The 13,294-nt window shown below is 34.4% G+C and overlaps 1 protein-coding gene across 1 annotated transcript in view; it reads right to left on the minus strand.

Moving 5' to 3' along the window:
* Positions 1–9,844, minus strand: part of pemt (phosphatidylethanolamine N-methyltransferase) — a 58,714-nt gene extending 48,870 nt beyond the window's left edge. The window contains exons 1-2 of the mRNA XM_016440837.1: positions 9,347–9,844; positions 5,635–5,742 (exon numbers count right to left, since the gene is read on the minus strand). Coding sequence (XP_016296323.1) covers positions 5,635–5,742; positions 9,347–9,523 — 285 coding nt within the window. The 5' untranslated portion in view covers positions 9,524–9,844. The remainder of the gene's footprint in view (positions 1–5,634; positions 5,743–9,346) is intronic.
* Positions 9,845–13,294: the final 3,450 nt, after the last annotated feature.

The following is a 13,294-nucleotide window of genomic DNA, read 5'->3' on the forward strand; positions in this document are numbered from 1 at the left end:
TACACAGTATATATTAGGGGTGTAACGGTACACATATTCGTACCGATACATTTTTGGTATGGGTCTTTCCATTCTGTACGCACATGTACCGAACAAATCATTAAATTTATTCAAGAAATTCAGACAATAAATGCTGTTTTGGCGCTCTTTGATGAGGCGTGACAGCTCGCTGTATAAACGCTTCAGTTCAGCACGAGTGAGCGTGATCATCCCTTCATCTTACTTCTAGTTTTAGAGTAAATAAAAATAAATGAACATCTCATGCCTCATGTATTCGCACAATCAGCGTTCCACTCGCGGAAAGATATGATAAAAATGGCTTGTAAACAAAATGTCACGTAGCATTTCATTTACTTCAGGCAAGTCATCAGTGTCTACAGCTCGTCAGTTCACCAGAGAAATTAAGTCTAGAGAACAGCATTTCGCATTTCGAAATATTAGACTATATAGCTACTCATTATATTTTACTTTACCTGTTAATGGTGTCTTAATTATTTAATGTATATTTAAAGAAATCTTTTATAAAACAAGTTACGACAGCCACTGTGTAACTGATTATATGTCAGTAAAAGCCTCAAAACACTTGATTTCATGGGGCCTACATTAGATGGCAAAGTACAATTCAAATTAAAAATGCACAATAATCCTAATTAAGTGAAATGATTGTAATCAGGTGGTTATGCAATGATCTGCGCAGGCCTCGCTGCGTGTTTTCTGTGCAGTGAGTGAACATCATGCAGGAGTGAATGCTAAGCTCAGGCAGGATCTGTGTGAGATGGAAAGGTCAGGTTAAAGGAGAGGACATCTTGATCCCCTTCACACACACAACACCGCCAAACAGCCTGTTCCCTCAGTGCGGAGCAGGAAAATGAACCCGTGCGTCCATGTTTGTCCACATAAGCAAAATCCCTCGCACATTAGGTTCAGTTGTGCTGTACTGCAGCTCATTTAGAGCTTCTCTCAAGTAGGGCTGCACGATAAATCAAAATGAAATCGCAATCGCGATTAGACAGAAGTTGTGATTGTCATACATATCTTTCAGTGAAGCACGGTTCTGTGATCAGTAGTAAATCTTCATCCGAAGGCCCAAGGGCGCTCTCGCGTGGAAACTCCAAATACACACAGCAGAAGAAACCCAAGAGATCTCTATAGCTGAATAAACAGAAGATTTAACTGCTTTCATTCATTCAACGTGACTCATAAACACAGGACTACGACAATATATGATTTATCGGAGTTCTTATTATAATTATTATTATTATAATTTTCATTATAATAAAGTATATAATAATGCAATGCTAATTGACTTAGCCTTTATCACTGCTTAGAATACTATGAAATATGTTGCGTGCCTATTCTTTGTAAGAAGCCACATCATCTCACAGAAGGATTTATTTCAAACACTCGACTGACGTTATGAAGTGAGTTTGGAGTAAAAACATGTTATTAAATGTGGTATTTTCACGTGCTTTCAGATGGAGCAGCATTTACTTCACAGAGCCATACAGTGGGGAAAATATTTATTTGATCCCCTGCTGATTTTGTAAGTTTGCCCACTTACAAAGAAATGAAAGTTCTGTAAGAGAGGTGACAGAGAACGCAGATGGCAGAGAACTGTTTATTTTCTTTATTTTACAAAAGCACATTGTTTTGTTGTTATTATGGCTATACACAAATAAAAGTAGATCCTTTGCAGTTTCAAACAATACTTTATTCTTATCTGTACGATCAAAAATGACAAAGTATTTTTAGTTCTTTTCACGGTCATCAAGAAAATACGAGACAGCTATCAAAAATAGCCACTGTTACTAGTAGAAATCCAATTCCTGATATCAAGAATTAGCATTTTAACTAGTGAAAATTGAATTGTTTATAGCAAGAATTCATATCCTGTGAAAGAATACAAGTCAAAACGGCTTGCCATACATTTTACTTCAGACTGCTTTCTGAATGAGGGACAATTCAAGGCAGGTTTTGTTACAAAGTTAAAACTCAAGGATAGATCAGCACTAGGGCTGTGCAATTAATCGCATGCGATTGTCATGCGCATCTCGTCAGTAAAGCCGGTCCCGTGATTAGTAGTAAATCTCCATCACCAGGTGATGGAGATTTACTACTAATCACGGGACCGGCTTTACTGACAAGATGCGCCTGACAATCGCATGCGATTAATTGCACAGCCCTATGTAACCCTCGTTCCCTGAAGGAGGGAACGGAGACGAGAGACCAATCCACTTCGAGTGGGATCCCTACCAAAGCGCCATGGATGCAGCGCCTGAAAATAGGCTAACTTCCGTCAACATAACCAACGTCACCACCTGCTTGCACAGGGAGTGTGCAGCCCTAAAATGTATATATATATATATATATATATATATATATATATAGTAACTTCTTGTGCCTACTATTACAGTATTGGACCCATTCACTTCCATTGTAAGTGCCTCACCAGGGCTAAATTGAAATTACAGTCATTTGAGGTAATCACCATTATCCCACAAGTGCTATCAATTGAGATTAACTTGCATTGAACCTTGAATATTCCTTTGAAAGTTTCCACTTGTTCCAGTTTCTACCATGAGAGGATAACTAGGTCATGCTAACCCACCCAAACCTAACCACTTGTCCTACATCAATCTCAACCAGATCCCGGATCTGATTTTGAAAACAGCAGCAGGACCTCCACGCAGGCTGACAACAAAACAACGGGAAGCAAGTGTGTCTGTAAAGCTGATCCACCTGGGAACGGGACAAAGACGCCACACTGAGAGACTGATTCTGATCATCAGCAGCTTAAAGATTAGCCGAATCCCATGTTCCTGCCAGACAATGGCATACAGATCTGAATTATCCACATTCACAGCCCAGCTCAGCATGAAGGATGACTTCATATTCACAGATAATATACTCACTTCACAGATATAGTGAAGCAGAGGAAGGGAAATCTCTGACATATGATGCGTTAATGGGACGTGATGCAAATATACCCAAAAATAGCTAATCGTAAGGTGCTTGAAGTGTGAATTATGAATAGAAATGTGCAAGATCATGTTCTAATGTAGTAAGATGGATTACTCTGGGTTAACATTACAAACAACGTACAGTATAAACTGCTTTTAAAGACCTCATTAAGTCATCATTATCATTAGTAGGGATATGCCGGTATCATATTTTCATGTTGCGATTAATTGCTAATGCTTTTATCACAGTATACGGTATTGTCACGATATTGAAATTTAGTTTTAAAAAAGTGCTGTCATAATACAGTATAACAGGTTTAATAACTTTTTTCTTATAACAAAAATAACTGAACATTTAAATGCAATAAAGCAATACAGAAAAATGTATAAAGTTAAAAGTTTGACACAGATTAAAGTGCAAAAGAACTATAAAGACCAATAGGTATCCCTTTACAATAAGACCTCATTAGTTAACCTTAGTTAATGCATGTAGTCCAGATTAAAATGTAAAAAAAGTTTGAAAATAAATAGCCTATTAAGTCTAAATATGTAAGTATTTGGCGCTGTGATGAACATCATAGCAAATACACAAATCTGAATGGCTGTTTAAATCATTTAAACACGATTCAGAAACAGAAAGTAGTGCAGCTGATTTGTTTACAGGGTTTCCGGGGTAACGGCTGCATTTAAATTAATTATTATTATTATTATTATTTCTGCAGTTTAGCGCCATCTGCTGTCAGAGAGTGAAAGTGCGCTTTCATCCAGAGCGTCTCTCACATGTTCCGCCATGTGCTTCTCGTCCACGCTTGTTTACATCAGAGTGCGCACGCGTCTTTCACGCAGCATACAGCCGTGTTGTGGATTTTGACCAGTTGATGGGAGAAGTATTCTTAAAATGCATTAAATTCTGAATAATTTGCAATATATAATTATTCACGGTATTTAGAAGTGCCCACGATAACAATATCGTGCATATTCATTACCGAATACCGGCACAAGTCTAATCATTAGAGATCAACGATTTGAATAAACAACTGGTAACACTTTACAATAAGGTCCCATTAGTTTAATGCATTACCTAACATCAACTAACAATGAGCAATACATTTGTTACAGCATTTATTAATTTTTTTTAAGGTTAGTTAATAATAATACAGTTCATAATTAGTTCATATGAGCTCAGGTCAATTAAATAACATGGTGACACTTACAATAATGTCCCATTCGTTAAAATTAATGCATTAAATAAAATGAACTAATAATGAGCAATATAAATAAATATTCATAAAAATACATATTCATGGTAGTTCACAGTGTGTTACCTAGTGTTAACAGATACAACTTTTGATGTAAAAATGTATTAGTTAATGTTGAAATTAACATTATCTAAGATTATCAAATGCTGTAAAATTATTGTTCATTGCTATTTTGTGTTTATTAGTGTACAATTTAGTGTAGAATGAGTTTTCACTCTAGTAAATTTCACAATTACAAAGAAACAACAAGTTTCGAAGTAGAAAAACTGTAATGGCATTTTATTGTAAAACATACTCCGTAATCGTTTTATTTACAAATTTATTCACAAAAACATTTTTTTTTATAGTGTTATATTAACAAAAAACAAAACTCTATTGTAAAGTGTTACCAATAATAGTAACAGATACAACTTTTTTTTTAAGTAATGTTAACAAATGAAACCTTATTGTAGAGTGTTAACAATATAAACAGATAGGTTAATTAAAATTAACTAAAATTAATCATGTTTCAGAAGCATTTTTCATTGTTAGTTCATGTAAATGAATGCTAACAAATGGAACCTTTTCATAAACTGTTACCAATTAACTTTTAACAAATACAATTAAAAAGTTATTTTTCTCTCTCTTCTGTAAAAACTTTCCAAAACTGCTGATGACTCATCCTGCACTAGATTTGCAGCCAATCGAATGCTCTGTAAAATGAGAAAGCCCCTCCCACCCACAATCCCGCCAATTATTAAGCAGCAAATCCTGGTTGATTGCTGTCATGTAACCCAAACTCATGTTTCAGAAGAAAATGCATTAACACAGGAAAGAAATCTGCATATCGAATGATTTCATGTGGTTCTTCCTTTTAGGGATGTGCAAAACTATAAATGTTCTTAATTAACTAGTTGGTAGGTTGTCTGCAGGACTAGTCGGTGTTAAGTAATTATAATAAGGCTGTGTCATGTCCACCGGCCCACCTATCGGATGTGTTTCTCAGGGATATATGCAAATCCTTCAATTACAGCCAAAGTGAAAACTGAATATCTATTATCAGAACAGCCGAGATAAAAGACAAAATATAAACACTCTCTCGTTTACACCTTAAAAACACATCTGTGCTACAACGTCACTCACTTACATGATCATAATAGAGCAGCTTTGCAACATCAGCTCTTCCCAGGCCTGCGCTTTTCTGTTTCAAACAAGAGCAATCAGCAGGAACATTCAGCGTTCTCAATGGTTTGCAAATGTTTTTAAAATCGAGACTGCGGGAGGACGGCAGAAATCGGAGTAATGTTTACGAATGTTATGCAAGAAAGAGCTGCTCACGTAACCGCATTACGTGAGCCAACAAGAAACACACAGATCATGGAAGGCTTCATAAACACAAGCCTTAAAGCTGAAGAGACGCAGATACAGTGACTCACCACATTCCAGAAGAACGGATTGAAGATGATGGCAATAACAGCCACGCAGAACCGGGGCTCCGACAGGTCTATTAACCTCCACAGCTCTGCCAACACGGACATGTCCATCTGAGGACAAAAAGAGACGACAAAACACAACAGAAGTGTGTAAGCTCTCATCTGCATGATATTTTCGGTAAAACACAGAACATGCATAAACATATATGCTCAGTAAAAAACATGTCACCTTTAGGTGAAATTTGCCATTGTGACGCTGAAATATTCCAATCATGTGATTCACGTTTTTACATTTAATTTTAATGATTCAAGGGAGATTTATTGGGTTTATGTGAATGTACAGCATATGTGAAGGGAACTGACAGTCTTCAATGGCATTTTTGCATTATTTTACCCCCATATGATGCCTAATAATAGTTTATAGTTAATTTGCATTTCCATTCAGTCTATCTGCTGTTTTTGTTCAGACCAGTTATATATACGCTGCCATTCAAAAGTTTGGGATCAGCAAGATGTTTTTTCTGCTCATCAAGGCTGCATTTACCTGATTAAAAGCAGAGAAAAAAAAACAGTAATACTGTGAAATACTATTACAATTTAAAATAACTGTTTTAATATAGGCCTACTTTAAAATATAATTTATTCCTGTGATCAAAGCTGAATTTTCAGCATCATTACTTCAGTCTTCAGTGTCACATGATCTTCAGAAATCATTCTAATATGCTGATTTGCTGCTCAAGAAACATTTCTGATTATTATCAATGTTGAAAACAGTTGTGCTGCTGAATATATTTTGGAACCTGTGATACTTTTTTCAGGATTCTTTGATGAACAAAAAATTTCAGCATTTGTTCATAATAGAAATCTTTTATAACAACACAAGTCTTTACTATAATTTGTATCAATCTAAGACATCCTTGCTAAAAAAAAAAAATTATTTCTTTAAAAAGAAAAAGATAAATACTGACCCAAACCTTTGAAAGTTATTGTTACAAAAGATTTATATTTTAAATAAATGTTGTTCTTTTTTTTCTTTACTTTTTATTCATCAAAAAATCCTGAAAAAAAAGTGTCACAGGTCATTATGGAAATGATCTGTGTCTGTGTTCTTTAATTTGCATACTGTCAGTAAATCAGCAGAACTTTACACTCCCATCGGCGACTTTATGGGATTGCGGTCTTACGCTGATTTGCCCTGTTTGAAAAATCTGGCCCTTAGGAGCATTTTAGCACTTCTAGCTCCTTTGTCTCATATACTCAATAGGTCTTTTTATGGGTTTGTGGTTAAATGCCTGAAATAAGGTCTGCCTGCTCACTAGTTTGCTTAAACAGCATTTCAAAGGCCAAACAGTCAGCGTTTTGTGAGTTAGAATGCTGTGAATTTTCAAAGTCTCAAATTCTGCATGCGAAAAATCCCCAACTGCATGGATTCCTATTGAAATGACTGGATTTTGCCCACAAAAATTCACTGAACTGCAGTAAATGTGGCACTTGCACATTTAGCTCTAACTTTCCAACTTTCTGATTTTAAATAAAGATTAAATAAGCATATCTCAGAAGCTTAGTGGTGTCGTGTGACCATGATTAATTTCGATTTTTACAATGCATTTAGCCTTAAAGTTGCTCATGTGTAAACATTATCTTAGCAAAAAAAAAAAAAAAAAGTGTAAGAATCATACATTTCGTATTGGTCACAGAGCTTATTTTCAGCAATAATCCAAAATCCTATTGGCCTTCTGATGAGGGAAGCGATGCTAACTTATAGGTTGGTCTACGTCCTCACTGCAGCACATTACACTATATCCATCCCTTTCCCATTCCCAAGATACTTATAGCTTTGCTTGAGACATTTAGTGGCAGATAAACTAGAAATGCATGAGCAGAACTGTAGATTCTGCTTTGTTTTGAACTGTTGAGCGAGAGGCTGTTGTATAACCATTCAAACAAAGCACTACAGAGTCACAGTCAGTTTACACTCAACCTACAATAAGCTTAGCTGTCTCTGTACATTAAACTAGGATAGACGGTGACATGATTGAAAATATAGCATCAGAAAAATTACACACATCACTTTAAAAAAAGCCTTTATCTTTCAACCACAGATGGTGACAGAGAAGCCAAAGTTGCATAATGCACCTTTACAGCTGATCATCCATTACTGATAGTACAATCATAACATGCTGACTGAGCAAAACATATGAACATCTGATCATGTCAAGTTCAATAAAACAGCAACAAGGTCACTGTTTTTGATGTGGTCACACGACATGCAGTTTAATCCAATTAATCAGACACACATGTGTTTATGCAGAAGACTTTGTTTTGTCGCAACCATACCATTTTATCCTCTGGGGATTCTAGTATTACGCAACAAACTGTGATTTATTGATGCCACTGAGTACAACAGGGCATTAGAAAGAAACAAAGCAGCTTTTAAAACACTTACTGTTTGAAGCTCTTTGTTTGTGGAAAGGGGGGCTGGTTTTGCACTAGGCGCTCTACACTTCATAGTCTCACTAACACATATTAGATAGGCCAACATCTCAAAAGCCCACTGACTGCGTTTACATGCACAAAAAAACGCTCATGTTCTGATTACGTAAGAGTAATGCAACACAATTAACCTGACTGCCATAACCAGATTAAGCATATTCTGATTTCTTGAGATCTGGCATATACCTGCTCTAACTTTCACCTGTTTGGAAGTTTCTAGAAATCCTGAAGATCTGGTTCAGGTGTGTTTAAATGGGATTTATTCAGATATATGAATATCTGCGAATATGCAAACAAATGTAATTCTGGGTTATTATTACGTTAAAAAGACATTAAATGAAATAGCATGCCATGGCCTGCTGTGCATCTTGCTTAATTTTGCTCTTTTATTCAAAATAGTTACTCACTTAATCATACTCTATTTCTCTCTGAGAAGTTTGTTTCTTTCAGTCTTTATTTGCATGTTTTTGGTTTGTGATGAACAAAAACATTAGGCTACTTTTTAAACATTCACATATTTTTTATATTTAAATAAAACAATAATAATAATAATAAAATGCACAAAGAAGTTATTTTGAAAAAATATATATATTTTTTATTTTCTTTAAGAATTTCTGCCTTTAATTTTTTTGTTTATTTGTTTTTTTGTCATTATCATCTAAAGATGATCATATATATTTATGCCTCAGAAAAATAAATTTACATTCATTATATATATATATATATATATCATACACACACACAGCCATCACAAAAGAGAAATAATAAATTAACTGCATGTTTGAAATGCATTTGTAATATTTTATTTTCATTATTATTCGTGCTTGGACATGGTAATTATTAATTATAATAATTATGTCCAGGCATAAAAATGAACCTAGGCTCCCCATCAGTCACTGTAAGCACTCCAGATCCTCGTGCTAATGCATTTCAAATATAATTGTGCAAACCTTCAGTTTACATGAATTAATTTTGTCAACAGCTCCTCATATTATTGTAGATGATCAGATTGCAACGAGTCTGTAAACCCGACGACAGCACGTGTAACATCAGCGCTCGCGTGCATGAAATAATTAAACGCACGTTTGTAAATATTTCTCAATATGAATTGTGCAAACAAGTGCATTGAACAATACTACGACACAATAACGATGGGGATTAAATGAGCACTGGCTTGCACACGCATGAGCAGAGAGGCGAACTAAAAGCTGCTCTTCCTGACCTGACTGTAATCCACGTTATTCAAGCCTCCACAGCAATCCAGCGCGGGATTTGCGTCGCTCATGAAATGACCGTGTTTCAAACACACAGTCTGCTCTCTTTCAGCAGCATGCCACCAGCATTCACTGTAACGTAAACCAGCTGAGGAACTTGCTAAAGTTACCAACACAGCGGACATGACAGTTTACCTTCGACCTACTTAAGTCGCCTGGAACTGTGGGAAATTGAGTTTCTACCGGTCATTAAAACACTGGACTACGACTTCAAATCACTCTTCTTCTGTAGGGATTTTTTGTTTGGTTTGGTTTTGTTTTATGACAGTTTATTAGTTCACTCGCAAGGCAACACTGTATTAATATTCCTCATGCCGAATTCGTATTGGACCTTTTTTTGTTACATACTGAATTCCGATTGGTCTTCTTTCTTTCTTGTAGCCTATTTATTTGCATAACGAATTGTAATTGGTCTTGTACACTCTGGGCTCAGAATCTGTTTATCTCTTAAAGGGGTCATATGATGCTGCTAAAAAGAACATTAGCTATGTTGTGTATTTGGTGTAATGCAATGTGTTTATGCGGTTTTAACACATTATTTTCCACATAATGTACATTATTGTTGCTCCTCTATGCCCCGCCTTTCTGAAACGTGTCGATTTTTACAAAGCTCATCGGTCTGAAAAGCGAGGTGTGCTCTGATTGGTCAGCTATCCAGTGCGTTGTGATTGGCTGAATACCTCAAGCGTGTGACGGAAATGTTACGCCCCTTAACACACTGAGATGCCATGTCCCGGCACGACCAGACAAAACCAATATAACCCATTACAAACGAGGCATTTGTTGCATCCATGCGTTGCGTATTGCGCCTTCTTTCTTTGCGTGAACATTTGGGCGGTGTTATGCAAATCTTCCCACACAGTGATGTAGACATGTGGGGGCGTGTTTAAACGAGCCGTTTTAGGAGGGTGTGGACAAGTCTTAACTTTTATAAAGAATATCTCTTTGGATTTGAGACTTTAGTCTTTGCAACTTTACAGATCTTCTTTATGCACCAAGAGCTTGTAACACTCCAAAGAGAAAGGAAAAATTGAAATCGCATCATATGGCCCCTTTAATAAATTGAAAGCACACGTCTACAGAACGTGTTTTAATCTAAAAATAATAATAATAATAGTTTGGCTTTTGTGTAATGTCTTATAATTGCTATACTGAATCCCTAAATCTTATGATTTTATGCTTGTTTGTTTATTTAGCCTTTATGAATCATTATTCATGTCCATTTTCTGTTTAGTTTTATTTATTGTTGTTGTTTTTCTATTGTATACATTTTAATCTTTTTAATGCTATTGTCATAAACTACCTTTGTGTCTTATTTCATTTATTATTTTTACACCTAGTGTCCGTCACTTATTTTTATGCTGCATTATGACATTTTACTTGATTTACAAGACCCATGTTTTTCTGAAAAGCAAAATTAATCTTATATTATTTAAGACCAGAATAACTGTAAATATAATAATGATCTTAACACAAACATGGGAAATAAATAAATAGAAATTATACGTTTTTTCCTAAATTTATGTAACTGCCCAATTATTGTTTGTTTGTTTATTTTTACATATGTTCACTTTGTATATTTGTTGTTCTTATTCATTGTTTTATTTATTATGACCCCTTTAATAAATTGAAAGCACACGTCTACAGAACGTGTTTTAATCTAAAAATAATAATAATAATAATAGTTTGGCTTTTGTGTAATGTCTTATAATTGCTATACTGAATCCCTAAATCTTATGATTTTATGCTTGTTTGTTTATTTAGCCTTTATGAATCATTATTCATGTCCATTTTCTGTTTAGTTTTATTTATTGTTGTTGTTTTTCTATTGTATACATTTTAATCTTTTTAATGCTATTGTCATAAACTACCTTTGTGTCTTATTTCATTTATTATTTTTACACCTAGTGTCCGTCACTTATTTTTATGCTGCATTATGACATTTTACTTGATTTACAAGACCCATGTTTTTCTGAAAAGCAAAATTAATCTTATATTATTTAAGACCAGAATAACTGTAAATATAATAATGATCTTAACACAAACATGGGAAATAAATAAATAGAAATTATACGTTTTTTCCTAAATTTATGTAACTGCCCAATTATTGTTTGTTTGTTTATTTTTACATATGTTCACTTTGTATATTTGTTGTTCTTATTCATTGTTTTATTTATTTTGAACTGTACAACCTTACTTTATATTTGCCTTGTTCTTTTTGCACTGTATTTGACTGTGATTGAACAAAGTACAACTACAAGTACAAAAAAGTACAAAAAAAACGTTTACGTTTCGTATTACTTTCAATCTCTTCTAAATTATTCTTTTATTGCCTTGACAAATCCTTCAAAATAGATTCTGAATATTCTTAAAAGAATGATTTGATTAAATACATATTTTTTTTTAATTCACTTTTAAATTCTGTTCTAGAATGAAACAACATATTTAAAAAAAAAACATTCACTTCTTTGCAAATCTTATAACATTAATTCATGTATATAAACAGCATCTCTAACTTTGCATGCTGTGGTGAGAAATTTCTGTAAAAGCTCAAACATTAGAACTACAAATTGTCTGCTGTATTTCAAGTGAATTTGCTGTTATAATTTGTGTTGGCTTTATTTTGTGAAGTGGTTTATGTGAGCAGAAGTCAGGGCAGAGTCATTATGATCCGGTATGTGAGTCACTGCTGATGCTCCGGAGCGGCTCACAGGGACGTGGGTTTGAGTCCAGTGTGCGTCACGGCCCTCTGTCCTCCTTTCCCGTCCTTCTACTCTTTTATAAACCTCAAACCTGGTCAGAATCTAAGATAGAAATTAAGAAGTTTCTGTTCATTAGGATGATTTTATTTTAAAACATCTTGCTCTAATTGCACAAGAATTAAATATTATTACCAGTGTTATTATACATATTTCATATACATAAAATAATATATATTTGATGCACTCTCAGAAAAAAAGGTACAAATGCTGTCACTGTGGTGGTACCTTTTCAAAAGATACACCTTTGTGCCTTGTTTACGCCTTAACGTTGCATATTAATAGCTTAAAGTTACTTATTAGTACCTGAAGTGTACATATTAGTACCAAATTGGTACAAATTAGTACCTTTTGAAAGGCTACTGTTCCAGTGACAGCTTTTGTGCCTTTTTTATAATTCAGAGAGAAACAGAATATTCAATGAGTAGAAATTACAGGGATTAATATTAGACTGCGAGCAAGAAAAGTGAGCATCACCATATGGAAAAAAAAATTGTGGCCAAAATACATTTGAAATGTATGTTCCAAACAGTGAGGTTAAATAAAATATATTTTTGAAATAGAAAATATATTTAGTTTCAACCTTCATATACCAAAATATATTTCTAAATGTATTTACATCTAAATGTCTTACAGTACCCTACATTTAGGTTAAATACAAATGTGGATGGCCTACTAGAGTTTAAAAGCAGATTTATCATGATTTAATAATGCTTAATCATTTATATATTGCAATATTGTTTTTATTTTTTTTGGAGCATTTTAAATTGTTCCTTGCTGAAGTTTATTCAAATGTGTTATATGTTCACACATGTTCATGCCTGTTAGATCCTGTACCCACTAAATTACTGAAAGAGTTGTTACCTGTAGCAGAAGAACCGCTTCTCAATATTATTAACTCGTCGTTGTCTTTAGGTCACGTCCCATTCAAGCTGGCTGTTATTAAGCCTCTTATTAAGAAACCACAACTAGATCCTAGTGAACAGGCAAATTACAGACCCATTTAAAATCTTCCGTTTATGTCTAAAATTTTAGAAAAATTTGTGTCTGCTCAATTGTGCTCCTTCCTGCAAAAAAAAGATCTCTATGAAGAATTTCAGTCGGGTTTCAGGCCCATTCATAGCACAGAAACTGCAC

This window comes from Sinocyclocheilus anshuiensis, unplaced genomic scaffold (assembly GCF_001515605.1).
Source record: "Sinocyclocheilus anshuiensis isolate Anshui unplaced genomic scaffold, SAMN03320099.WGS_v1.1 scaffold454, whole genome shotgun sequence".
Lineage (NCBI taxonomy): Eukaryota > Metazoa > Chordata > Actinopteri > Cypriniformes > Cyprinidae > Sinocyclocheilus > Sinocyclocheilus anshuiensis.